Source organism: Lathyrus oleraceus, chromosome 2 (genome assembly GCF_024323335.1).
Source record: "Lathyrus oleraceus cultivar Zhongwan6 chromosome 2, CAAS_Psat_ZW6_1.0, whole genome shotgun sequence".
In the NCBI taxonomy this organism is placed as follows: domain Eukaryota; kingdom Viridiplantae; phylum Streptophyta; class Magnoliopsida; order Fabales; family Fabaceae; genus Lathyrus; species Lathyrus oleraceus.
The window spans coordinates 115084678-115098688 of NC_066580.1; the positions used below are offsets into that span (position 1 = coordinate 115084678).

General features: G+C 33.6%; 1 protein-coding gene across 2 annotated transcripts; it reads left to right on the plus strand.

Moving 5' to 3' along the window:
* Window positions 1-8820: 8820 nt before the first annotated feature.
* Window positions 8821-13792, plus strand: LOC127118390 (myosin-binding protein 2). Of its 2 annotated transcripts, XM_051048582.1 has the most exons (5): window positions 8821-10198; window positions 10305-10520; window positions 10651-10779; window positions 10870-12138; window positions 13590-13792. In XM_051048582.1, the coding sequence occupies exons 1-4, from the start codon at window positions 9019-9021 to the stop codon at window positions 12129-12131; spliced, it is 2787 nt and encodes a 928-aa protein (XP_050904539.1). In that variant the 5' UTR covers window positions 8821-9018; the 3' UTR covers window positions 12132-12138; window positions 13590-13792. The 2 variants fall into 2 exon arrangements, with proteins under 2 accessions (XP_050904539.1, XP_050904538.1); XM_051048581.1 differs by lacking the exon at window positions 13590-13792 and having other exon boundaries at window positions 8822-10198; window positions 10870-12568.
* The last annotated feature ends 219 nt before the right edge of the window (window positions 13793-14011 follow it).

A 14011-nucleotide genomic window follows, 5' to 3' on the forward strand; every position in this document is an offset into this window, starting at 1 on the left:
TAGATGAAGTTCAGACTCTGATATCAGAATAAAACACAACAGTAGAAATAAAATATTCAGAGGTAAATGCAATTAACACACAAAGATTATCATGGTTCATCTCCTCAACTGAGAGTAGTCCAATGTCCTTGCCTGAACAAGAGCTTTTTACTATAACCAAACAAGTTACAAATTGCTCAAGCACACTTGCAAGAGACTTCAATGCTAAATCAACCTAGAAAGAGACTTCCTTGCTCAAGTCCTCATACAAGAGACTTATTTGCTCAAGCATGCAAGCAAGAGACTTCCTCTACTTTAAACAAAAGTTTAGTAGAAAAGATAACTACTATACTTTGATACACAATCAGAAGTATAACAGTTGTGTAAAAATCACAAAGGTTTTACAACCTCTTAAGATTTCTAAGATAGACTAAGATAAGAAATCTTAAGATCTTTAGGAAATAACAGTTACAAGAAATAACAACTCAGAATTATTCTTTAGATCTTTTTAATGCGTTGTGATGTTGTAACCTTCCTTTGAATCTTCAACTTCCTTTTATAGAGACTGAGAAAGAGTCGTTGGAGGATTTCAACATAACAAGCAAACTTAGTGAAGAAGCATGCCAAGAGAGACGTTTGAGAATGCATCTAGTTTGAAGCTTTGTCCATTGAATAATAGCATTGCTCACAACATCTTTCAAAGTACTAGGTATCTACCAAAAGGTATAACCGATTAAAGATGTCACTTCTCTTTTCCTTGAGCCTTGCAAAATGAAACCCTAGTTAACTTTGTCCAAAAATATAGGGCTTTGATAAGACAAGTCTGCTTTGATATAATGTACAAATTAGATGCTCTTCAATCTTTTCAATATCTGAGCTGTCATCAGAAGCTGGGTCATGAGACCAAAGTTTAAACCTTCAAAGTCTGATGCCTTCAGATGCTGATGAGCCATTTCAGATTCTGATCAATCAGAATTATACTAACATGGCTTTTTCACATATGGTAACGATCATGATTAATTCTATGCTTGTGATCCTGCACACTTAAACAAATGTTAGCATACTCATGTATTCTTTAAATACTTCGTTATCATCAAATCCAAAGAGATATGAACAATCTTGTTCCAACATACACCTATTCAAAACTCATAGGTTCTTTTCCTTACAATATAGTTTCTTTGAAATGTGCATATCTCTTTGGAAAATCACATAAGAACAACAAAGCTTTGTCCCCCATCTTCAACATAAACACCAATATTCTCCAAATTAATATGTAGTTTGTTGAATATATCCAACTGCTTTATTAAAACTTTGTCTTCATTCATAGAACTTAATCAGTCCTATATATGCAACCTTTTCTAAAACAAAAAGTTAACAAACTTAACAACTTAACTAACTAATCTAATAACAAACTTAAAAACATAGAAAGTTAATTATGGTTGATTGAACTAATTAACTTAATAATAGCTATATAGTACATTACACATTACCAGTCGCGATTTCTAATAAATCTTTGTTGTGATAAGAGTAAATAGTTTGTATTTGTAAGTAAATTTGGTTTAGTGCCTTTTCTTTTGATATGTTATTAAATATATAATAGTTACAGTATTTATAGCTAATAATTAAAAATTAAAATAAATAGATTAATTTTCAATTTGTTTATAATTTGTCTAATCTATTCTAAGAAAGATAATAAATATAATTATGCTTGATGTTATCTCATGATTGACAATTTGTCTCTAACTTGTCTCAAATTAAGTAGAAGATTTATAGATTTTTATTTTCTTCTTATTTTTCCATGAGATCAATGAAGAATTAAGAAACATGCACAATCAATGACAAAGTGTCGAGTATTAGACCACCATGCCTAATCAGAATGTACTCAATTTAGGACTTATACTAATGGAAAATAATAGATCGCATTGAGAGATTCCCTTCAAATAGAAAATTAGATGACAAATTTCTGTCAAGTGAAGATGGTAAGGAGAATACATGAATTGACTTACTTGTAGAACCAAAAAAAAATATTTCAAGGTAAGTAATAGTCAAGTAGTTAAGACTACCTATAAGATGCTAATATATTAATGGGTCAAGTAAAAGATCACCATCGTAACAATGGTAATTAACATTGACCTCAAGAGGAGTATCGTCCGAATTATTCAACTAGAGACCATACATATAAATTAAATCTATGGCATGCTTGCGTTTATGGAGGAAGATATCCTTGGACTTTGAATGAGCTTCAAGGCCAAGAAAATAATGTAGGTTGCTGAGATCTTTTCTAAGAAATGAAACATATAATTGTTGTTTAAATCGTTGAATAAAAACATTGACGAAAACTAGTAATAATCATATCGTCAACCTACACAGAAAACATAACAATTAGTGTAGATGTATTCTGAACAAATAGAGAAGAATCTGAAAGGAATTCCTCTTTAGTTGGAGAGAGAAAGAAGGAGAAACATTAACAATTATAGAAAATAGAATTGAAAGTACGTGAGTATTTTTTGGTGAACTTATGGATGGAAGAAAGAGAAATTTTCTCTTGATATTATAGCCAACCATTGTAGCATGCATATTCATTATAAATACTTCATTTTATTTCATTTTCTAAGATCAGAGAGTGAAAAGCCTTTTTTGAGATACATATCCAAAAGAGAGTTTATCCACCATATTTGTTGGTGAGAGTTGTAATAATCATTGTGTTATTATTCATTTTAAACAGGAGATATACTTGTTGTTCCATTGTTATTGTTATATAGTTATTATAGTGGGAAAGTTTGATCCAGGGATAATCATTTATCCGCCGACCTTGTTTTAGGCGTTTGTTTTTGTGTTACCTTTCCCAACAAGTGGTATCAGAGCTTCGGCTCACCACACATTTTAACTTTTATTATTACAATGGACGAGTCAACCTCTGTGGGATCATCAACAATGATCAAGTTAACTTCTTCAAATTACTCCATTTGGAAACCCAGAATGGAAGACATACTCTATTGCAAAGAGTTGTATCAACCTTTGCAAAATGAGGGGACGAAGCCTACCGGAAAGTCTGATGAAGACTGGAATATCATGAACAGGAAAACTGTCGGACAAATTCGACAATGGATCGATCAAAGCGTTTTTCATCATGTTGCGCAAGAAACAGTTGCGTACACATTATGGAAGAAACTAGAAGCTTTGTACGAGAGAAAGACAGCCCAGAATAAAGCCTCTACTATTCGAAGATTGGTGAACCTCAAGTATAGAGAAACTAGGAGTGTTTCTGAACACTTGAGTGATTTTCAAAGATTGATAAATCAACTCACCAATATGAAGATGGTGCTTGAAGATGAATTGCAAGCATTATTATTACTAAGTTCCTTGCCTGATAGTTGGGATACGCTTGTGGTTTCATTGAGTAACTCAGCACCACAAGGTGTTCTAACATTGGACATAGTAAAAGATAGCATGTTCAATGAAGAATCTAGAAGGAAGGAACAAGGATTGACGACTGAGTCTGAGGCGCTTGTTACTGAGTATCGTGGAAGAAGTATCCACAAGAAGTTCAATACTAGAGACAAGTCAAGGGGAAATTCTGGAGATAAGTTCAGGGGTAGGTCGTGGACAAGAAAAGACATAGAATGTTTTTATTGTCACGAGAAAGGTCACATGAAGAAAGAATGTAGAAAGCTCAAAAGAGAGCAACAAGAAAATGGTGATGCGAGTAACAGAGCCGCTACCATCTTTCAAGGCAATGAGGTAATCTTTGTTGGTGATGACGGTCATATTAATTTGACATCACAAGATACATGTTGGATTGTGGATTCTGGTGCATCATTCCATGTAACCTCACAAAGGGATTTCTTTTATTCCTATACAAGCGGTGATTTTGGCTGTGTGAAGATGGGGAATGATGATAAATCCAAGATTGTGGGCAAAGGTGATGTTTGCCTAGAAACAAACAGCGGTTTTCGCGTAACGTTGAAAGATGTGAGACATGTTCCTGACATGCGTCTCAATCTAATATCAACCGGACTTCTAGACGAAGAAGGTTATACTAGTGTGTTCGGAGATAGGAAATGGAAGTTGTCAAAAAGTTCCTTGGTAATAGCCCGAGGCAAGAAAGAAAACACCCTTTATGTGATAGAAGCCAAAGTCAATAATGGGTGTGTTAATGCTCTCAAAGAAGACTCCTCGGTCGAGCTATGGCATAAACGGCTCGGACATATGAGTGAGAAGGGACTTCAAATCCTAGCCAAAAGAGGTATTTTGGCCGGTATGAAAGGATTGGAAATGTCGCTTAAGCCATGTACACATTGTTTGGCTGGAAAGCAACATAGAGCTTCATTTCAATATAAGGCTCCACAAAGAAGACCAAATGTTTTAGATTTGGTGCATTCTGATGTTTGTGGTCCAATGAGCACTAGTACTCATGGAGGTGCAAGGTATTTTGTTACCTTTATTGATGACCACTCCAGGAAGGTTTGGGTGTATCCACTCAAAACAAAAGATCAGGTGTTTGTAGTATTCAAACAGTTCCACGCTAGCGTTGAGCGAGAAACTGGAAAGAAGTTAAAATGTGTTCGCACTGACAATGGAGGAGAGTTTATGGGAGATTTCAAACATTATTGTATTAGTAATGGAATTCGGCATGAAAGATTTGTCCCGAAGACGCCTCAGCACAATGGAGTGGCTGAGAGAATGAACAGGACTATTGTTGAAAGAGTGAGAACAATGTTATCTCATGCTAAGTTACCCAAGAGTTTTTGGGGTGAGGCTCTGATGACTGCAGTTGATTTAATCAACCTATCCCCTTCAGCTCCATTGAACGGTGATGTTCCAAATAGTTTTTGGACATGTAAAGATGTATCCTACAACCATTTGAAGGTGTTCGGTTGTAGAGCGTTTGTTCATATTCCAAAAGATGAGAGATCGAAACTCGACTCGAAGTCGAAGGAATGCATCTTCTTGGGATATGGTAATGAAGCATTCGGGTACAGGTTATGGGATCCTGTAGAGAAAAAGATTATCAGAAGCAGAGATGTTATCTTCTTAGAAGACCAGAATATTGAAGATATTCAGAAGGGAGTTAAGCCTGTTATTTCTGAAGAACATCCAATCAACTTAGATATGACTCCTCCTTTGGAAGATTACGAGGGAGAAGAAATAGAAGATATTGGAGATGCAGAGAATGAACCTCCAGTTGATAATGATCCAGCTGAAGAAATAGCAGTTGATGATGAAAATGAAGATATGGTTGAAGAGCCCCAATTAAGAAGGTCATCCAGGATTCCAAAACCGCAAACCAAATATCCTGAAACAGAATTTGTGTTACTTACTGATGGGGGAGAACCAGAGTCTTATGAAGAAGCCATGATGGATAACCACAAAGGAGAGTGGTTGAAAGCCATGCAGGAAGAAATGCAATCCTTGCATGAGAACATGACTTATAAGTTGGTAGATTTACCGAAAGGTAAAAGGGCACTCAAAAATAAATGGGTGTACAAGTTAAAGTCTGATGAGAATAACTCACGACCTAGATACAAGGCGAGGTTAGTCGTGAAAGGATTTAGTCAAAAGAAAGGCATTGACTTTGAAGAGATTTTTTCACCCGTGGTTAAGATGTCATCAATCCGGGTAGTGCTTGGTTTGGCTGCTAGTCTTAATCTAGAAGTGGAACAACTAGATGTGAAGACTGCATTTCTTCATGGTGATTTAGAAGAAGAAATTTACATGGAGCAGCCAGAGGGATTCAAAGTCAAAGGTAAAGAAAACTTGGTATGTCAGCTGAAAAAGAGTTTATACGGACTTAAGCAGGCACCACGTCAATGGTACAAGAAGTTTGATGCATTCATGATTGATCATGGATACCGAAGAACTAATTCTGATCATTGTGTGTTTGTGAAGAGATTTGATGATGGTGAGTTCATCATATTACTCTTGTATGTTGATGATATGTTGATCGTAGGACAAAATAGTGAGAAGATAAGCACATTGAAGAATGAAATGAAGAAGTATTTTTCAATGAAAGACTTGGGACCTGCAAAATATATTCTTGGTATGTCCATCCGTCGTGATCGGAAGGAACGGAAGTTGTGGCTATCACAAGAAAAATATATCGAGAAGGTATTGGAGCGGTTCCACATGGAAAAGGCAAATCCAGTTGCTACTCCACTTGCTAGTCATTTTTGTCTTAGTTCAAAGCAGAGTCCGTTAAATGAAATTGAAAGGCGGGATATGAGAAAAGTGCCATATGCCTCAGCTGTTGGAAGCTTGATGTATGCAATGGTATGTACACGAGCAGATATAACACACGCGGTTGGTGTTGTTAGTAGATTCTTGGCAAATCCAGGAAAGGAGCATTGGAATGCTGTGAATTGGATCTTGCGATATCTAAGAGGAACTTCCCAAATGAGTTTGTGTTTTGGAAGTAGAGAACCTGAACTAATTGGCTATACAGATGCAGATATGGCGGGAGATATTGATTCTAGGAAATCAACTTCTGGATTCTTGATTACATTTTCAGGGGGAGCTGTATCATGGCAGTCAAAGCTACAAAAGTGTGTTGCTCTGTCTACCACAGAGGCAGAGTTCATTGCAACAACAGAAGCTTGCAAGGAAATGTTATGGATGAAGCAGTTCTTGCATGAATTAGGACAAGAACAACAGAAGTATGTCGTGCATTGTGATAGTCAGAGCGCAATCCACTTAAGCAAGAATTCAAGTTTTCACTCAAGGTCAAAGCATATTGATGTGAGATATCACTGGATACGTGATATGTTGGATTCCAAGCAACTGCAGCTTGAGAAAATCCATACTGATGACAATTGCTCAGATATGATGACCAAGTCCTTACCCAAGGACAAGTACGAGTTCTGCAGGAGAGCTGCTGGATTGATGGAGCCCTTCACCTAAATCGGAAGGGGGAGATTGAAAGGAATTCCTCTTTAGTTGGAGAGAGAAAGAAGGAGAAACATTAACAATTATAGAAAATAGAATTGAAAGTACGTGAGTATTTTTTGGTGAACTTATGGATGGAAGAAAGAGAAATTTTCTCTTGATATTATAGCCAACCATTGTAGCATGCATATTCATTATAAATACTTCATTTTATTTCATTTTCTAAGATCAGAGAGTGAAAAGCCTTTTTTGAGATACATATCCAAAAGAGAGTTTATCCACCATATTTGTTGGTGAGAGTTGTAATAATCATTGTGTTATTATTCATTTTAAACAGGAGATATACTTGTTGTTCCATTGTTATTGTTATATAGTTATTATAGTGGGAAAGTTTGATCCAGGGATAATCATTTATCCGCCGACCTTGTTTTAGGCGTTTGTTTTTGTGTTACCTTTCCCAACAGAATCATGATAGGAGAATCAAAGTAGATTAGAGTCGAATTTCTCATACCATATTTTAAGCGCTTGCTTTAAACCATATAAAAAGTATTTGAGCTTATAAACACCCTTTAATGAAGAGAACAAATCTTGTAGATAAGTCATATAAATATCTTTGTTAAGAAAAACAATCTTCACATTCATTTGACGAAGAAAACACCAATTGGAAACAACTATAGAGACTTCAATGCAAACAATTCTCATTTTGAAAATTGAAAACCATTGCAATTGTCTCAGCATAATCAATTTCTTATATATATTTATTTTCTAATTTCTAAGACAATCAATCGAGCTTTTAACTATTGAAGAACTTGTATAAATTCAATTTCATAGGGACAATAGATGACATCCAATGTAAAATTTTCTCCCAAAGCCTCAAATTTCTTACATAGTTATTCTTAGACCCATTTTATACACCAATACTTACACTGTTTACCATATATTATACGGTGAACAGTGTTTTTTTAATAAAAAAATATATTTTATGAACAGTGTTATGAACAGTACCATTAACGGTATCTTGTGAATAGTATTCGTGAACAGTAATTTTAAATGGGGAAACAAAGTTGGTTAATAAGATATAAAAATTTGATTAATAAAGTGATGAAGCTGGTTAATAAACACACAACTATTTAAAATAATTTTTAGTGTAAAATAAAATTGATTAATAAAATGTAAAAAATTGGTTAATGGAGTGATGAAAGTGGTTAATAAACATTCAGATATTAAAAATATTTTTTTATAATAAAATAAAGTTGATTAATAAAATATAAAATATTGGTTAATAAAAATATAAAATTGATTAATCATATTCATTTTAAAAATAATAATAATAATAATAGTTTTTATATTTTTATAACAAAATATTTATTACTATAATATTTCAAATACATTTATATCCATTAAAATATAAAGAAAAGGTACATATAGATGTAGTAAAAGAGAGAATTTAATGATAAAAAATTAAAAAGGTATTATTTATGGTATACGTGTAAGAAGGGGTTGTGTAGAAATATCATTTCTAAATTTGTTATTTACTATTCTTTTAAGTGTTTTTTCAAACTTTTCAACAACTAGTATTAGAAAAATGATTTCTATACTTGTGGCAGAAGGAGAAACGTAGGTTAAAAAATTTAGGTGAATTATATACATCCATATTAAATAAAGATTTTAATCATATTCAAATTCTGAAAAAAATTATTTGAAAAAATCGGGTTGAGATTCTTTTTAAAAATCTAAATTTTTTAAAAACAACATTATTTTTAAATAAAATTTAAAACAATGGCAAAAATAATATTTGTAATAATTTGAAATTACACTCACAAAGTGAAGATTTTAGACTTCATCTTCATTAAGATCTTCTAAATAAAAATTGCATGCAACAATATTAACAAGTAATTATGATGTTTTCTGTGAAACAACATAGCTGAGATCCACTTTATCCTAGTAATTATTACTTGTCCATAAACATTACAATACAGTGACAGAATCACTACCATTTTTCTCAGACAATGTTTCTTTTGCCAATTACAAAGCTTTTTCTCTCCTGTCAAAAACAGTAGAAAACATAACACTTTTCTTTTCAACCTGTTTTTCTTTTCTTTACTCTTGTACTATTATCAACTCCTTCTAGTGTATGCATTTCTTCAACAAACACCAATGGCTGCTACCAACAAGTTTGCAACCATGTTACATAGAAACACCAACAGAATAGTTGTAATTCTAGTCTATACATTTCTTGAATGGATCTTAATTCTACTTCTTCTTCTCAACTCTTTGTTCAGTTATCTTATCACCAAATTTGCCAAATGTTTTGGCCTTAAACCACCTTGCCTTTTCTGTTCAAGGCTTGATAGTGTGCTTCAGCAAGGGAATAGTAGCACAAGTTTTAACAGTGATGTTGTTTGTGAGACTCATGCAACTGAGATTTCAAATCTTCGTTTCTGCTCAAATCATCAAAGACTAGCAGAAACTAATAGCATGTGTGAGAATTGTTTGGCTTCTAGACCAAGTCATCATAGGATTGGTTTTGTTTCATTGATAAGTCATGAAAAACATGATGAAAATGGAGAGAGTCTAGATTGTTGTTCTTGCTGCAATGAGAGTTTGAATAGACATCTTTATCCTCCTTATTTGCTGTTGAAGCCTTCTTGGGAAGATGGAAACTATCTTAGCAAAGGCTCACTCATTGTTGAATCAATAGATGATGATGATGATGATGATAAAGAAGGTGATAGTAAATACATTGAATTTGAGATAAACAATGGAGAAGATCATGATCATGATCATGGTCATGATGAAGAGGTGTTAGATGAACATCAGATATTTTCTGATATTGAAAGTTTTATCCTTAGAGAAGTGGCCGAGGATCGATCGAGTTCGGTTTCGAACTTGAATTCTGATGAAAAAGATGACAAGGAAGATGATCAATTTACTGATACTCCTATTATGCAGGTTTCACACTTGGAAGATAGATCAATTGAAATCATCAATATGCACTTTGAGTATTCCGTAGCTCGTGACGACGACCGGTTGATCCCTGTTGATTTAATAGATTCATTCACTTGTTTAAATTTTGAGTCAAGCAAATTGAATGATGATCTGAAGGAGGGGATTGAGATGATTCAAACTTTTGTCACTGAGTCATTGGTTGAACCGCATTCGAATGTCTTTGAAGGGGAGGTTTTACTCACAAGGAATGAGAATGCAGACATGAGAGAACTTGAAGAAAGTTTGGAAAATTCAATAACTTTGGAAGTTGAAGGGTTAAATCAGAATTCACTAGTTCAAACTTCTGTGAATGATGATAATAGTATTCAAGAACCAGAAAATGCACAAGGTACAGAAAAATTTCTTGATTTATAGAGTTTTTGTACTTTATTTACAATTGTTCATGATATGCTTCTATTAATGACTATAAATTTACAAGTTTTTGGTTAATGCAGTTGATCTTTTTCGATCTCAAGAACCGATTTGCTCGTATGAATGCACACAAGAAGATGAATCTGAATCAAGTGATGATGATGATGATGATGATGAAGCTGAAAATGCCTTTGAAAATTTCATTTCTCAGAATAATCTAAGAATGTCTCATAGTTTATCCAATGATGAAAAAAGTTTGGAAGCAGATATGGAAGAAAAACAAGAAAATACTCCACCAGGTACAGACAGTGCTTTTATCTTTTATTATTAGAACTAGATTATACATAAGCACTTATATGTTAAGCGCTTAATTAAGCCGTTTATCCCGAAAGATCTAATTATTTATAGCTTCAACATTTGCTCTCCCAGATGATCTGCCTCCATCTGAAGAACCAACCTGCTCAAATCAGTGCATACCAGAAGATCAATCTTCTACAAGTGAGGATGATACTGAAGTTCCTAATGCATTTGATGATTTCATTGCACAGAACAATATATGTGAGTTTTACATCTAGTTACTTATTTTACCTTTTCTAACTGTGAAGCTAGCACTCAATTCTAAACTGAAATTGAACTACAATAATGCAGATACTGATAAAACCGGTGTAAATGATGATGAAATGGCTGAGAAAACAATATCAGTTGAAAAAGTTGAGGAGGAAAGAAGCCATCAATCTTCAAAATTCTCAGAATCATGTGAAGTAGAAGAATCTATGGATGGAAGTGTTGCAAGTGAGGTAGAATACGGCGATCCGGTTTTAACAATCGACCGGCTAAAAAAAGCGGTAAAAGCCGAACAAAAAGCTCTTAGTGCTATATATCAAGAACTAGAAGAAGAGAGAAGTGCCTCAGCAGTAGCTACAAACCAAACAATGGCAATGATTACAAGGCTGCAGGAAGAAAAAGCAGCAATGCAGATGGAAGCATTGCAATACCAAAGAATGATGGAAGAACAAGCTGAATATGATCAAGAAGCTTTACAGATTTTGAACGATTTAATAACGAAAAGAGAGAAAGAGAAGCAAGAACTTGAGAAGGAAGTGGAAGAGTATAGGGAAAAAGTGATGGATTACGAAGCAAAAGAGAAGTTAAGGTTGTTGAGAAGAATGAAAGATGGAAGTGTAAAAAGTAGAGACTCTTCCTGTTCTTGTTGCAACACGGGATACACCGATGAACTATCCGTTGATCTTAACAACGAAGAAAAAGAAGAAGATGTCGACACAGTTTCTAACTTGGAAGAGATAGCATTAGATTGCGTAAAGCATGTAAGTGAACTCGATAGTACTTTAGAAGAATTTGAGGAAGAAAAAGCCTCTATTCTTGATCAACTCCAAGCATTAGAGGAAAAGATAATTTCATTGGAAGATGGCGAAGAGTTTCTTGATGAAAAAGAAGACTATTCTAATGGAATTTCATATGATAAAACCTCTCCAAGAAAAACAATCGGTTCCTTGGCAAAGAAGTTACTTCCATATCTAGATGAAGTTGATAACGAGAACGATGAAGAAGCATTTCCGTTCGACAGAGAATTGGAAAGTGAATCAAATGAAATGCAAATGCAAATGCAAAAATCAGTTCCTATAATGAGTGAAATGGATAGCATGAAAGTGTGTGTTGAAGAGGAAGTTGATCGTGTTTATGAGAGGCTACAAGCTCTTGAAACAGATAGAGAGTTTCTACAACATTGTATGGGATCTATACAAAATGGTGGAGATGAAGGAAAGGATTTGCTACAAGAAATCTTGCAACATCTTCGTGATCTTAAGATTGTTGAACTTCGTTTGAAGAGTTTGGATAATGATCCATCCACTATAGTTGAGTTACATTCACCATGCAAAGACTTGAAGTAGGTATAAGGTATATGCATTTTACATTGAATCTAAGTCTGGTTTTCTGGTGTTATGACATGGTTTGTGAAATTGGTAATATCAAGACTACAAAGTTGAAGCATTTTCATATCTAGAGTGTGAGTATGGGCTATCTACAAAAATTGTGAGGCCCATAATTTTGTAGGATGAGAGGAGAGAAAATGTCTCTTAAAAGTATGGGCTTATAAAACTCAAGAGAAAATTATGTGTGGATCATTGTGTATAATTGGTGGGTCGTGCTACTAATCTGGATTTCAAAGTTTGAACAGAGACTTTGTTGTGTAATTGGCGTGTCTGGATTTTAAAATCCGACTTTTAGGGATATTTTTTAAATTTTATCGGAGTATGTGAAGGTGTAATTTGATACTATTTCTCAAACTCTATTTTAAAAATTGTAAAATTTATGTTTCACTTTCTTTCATTTAGTCTTTAAAAGGAAAACCTTGGCACTCACTCAATAAGGGAGGTTAGTGTGGTGGTGGTTGAAGAATGATGAAAGAATGAATGAATGACTGCAATTTTTGCTTAAAGTTCTTTAATGTGTACAAGAACTCAATGGCCCCAGAACCCAGAATTGAATGGCTTTAATTAGTGAACTAGATTAGGACCCTCGCATCAGATTGCGCATGGCTTTAATTAGTGAACTAGATTAGGACCCTCGCATCAGATTGCGCGGATAATAAATAAAAGTTGTTGAAATAATTTTTTTATTTATTTATGATAAATATTATTTATTATAAAAATTCTAATATAGATAATAAGATTAGCATAAAAAAATAAAATAATCTAATTTTAATTGAAAAGTAATACATCTATGAACATGAAAATATAAGGTGAGACATCAAACTAACTGTTAAAACATGAAAAAAAGACTTCAAAATTAGAATCAATTTTTATAATTTTTGGTTATTTTTTTCTTAGATAAGCCTTTGTTGTTCCTTTGTTTTGTTTTAATGGACTTTTTAGTCTTTAATTTGTATATGAGAAGTGAGTCGCGTCAAAGGATAATATATGAAGTTCATTGCTGCTACTATTATTTTTTGAATTCCCTTTGATATGTGCTTCATCATTTGATGATGTTAGGATTAGCCTTCGTTTAACACTGCGAGTATTTGTTTTTATTTTCTTGTATGGTTTATCATTGATGTTGGCACCATCATTTCCTCTTCCATGCCCTTCTTCTTCTTCTACTTTTTCTTCTTTTTCTTCTTGATGATCTTCTTTATTTTGAATCGTTGGTGGTGGTGATATGGACTCCTATATGTAATAAATATATTGTTAGTATTCATAAAGTTAGTAATATATTTGTATGATTATAGTACAAATTTAATTGCCGGTTTAATAGGTGTTTTTAGAATTGGATCTTGTAGAATAGCAGTTGGTACAAAAGTTCGTGATACTGTGTAGATTTGTGACACTTCTTTTAAGTTTTTTTTGCAGACAACTTTATTTCAAAAATATGAGTATGATGACAGAGATTCTGTAGTATTGATGGTGTAGACGTGTTAGCCTGTTGTTGCAAGAGCATTTGAGTGTTGTATTGAGTAGCTTTTGTGCCTCTTGATCAAACAATGTTAAAGTCGCTTTAGCAGTTTCATCGGACACTTTTAACATTATCTTGAACATGTGATTACATGTTTTTTATATTATATTACTAATAATATTTTTTATAAGATGGTTTATGATTGAAAATGCCTAACCTTGGTTTTGGATACTTGGAAGGTGTTTCACACGAAGGACATTTCAATTCATGGCCTTCTTGTTTAAGTTTCTTCATATATTTTTCACATCCAATATAATGTCATCCAAATGTATCATCAATTTCATTTATAGTTGCTGAAACTATGAAGAAAACCTCCTAT

What these genes read in the sequence shown, in the direction of transcription:
- LOC127118390 (XM_051048582.1), top strand. Translation starts at nt 9,019, where the DNA reads ATGGCTGCTACCAACAAGTTTGCAACCATGTTACATAGAAACACCAAC. An exon ending in AGAACCAGAAAATGCACAAG is followed by an intron (nt 10,199 to 10,304) that starts GTACAGAAAAAT and finishes TGGTTAATGCAG; the next exon opens with TTGATCTTTTTCGATCTCAA. An exon ending in CATTGCACAGAACAATATAT is followed by an intron (nt 10,780 to 10,869) that starts GTGAGTTTTACA and finishes ACAATAATGCAG; the next exon opens with ATACTGATAAAACCGGTGTA.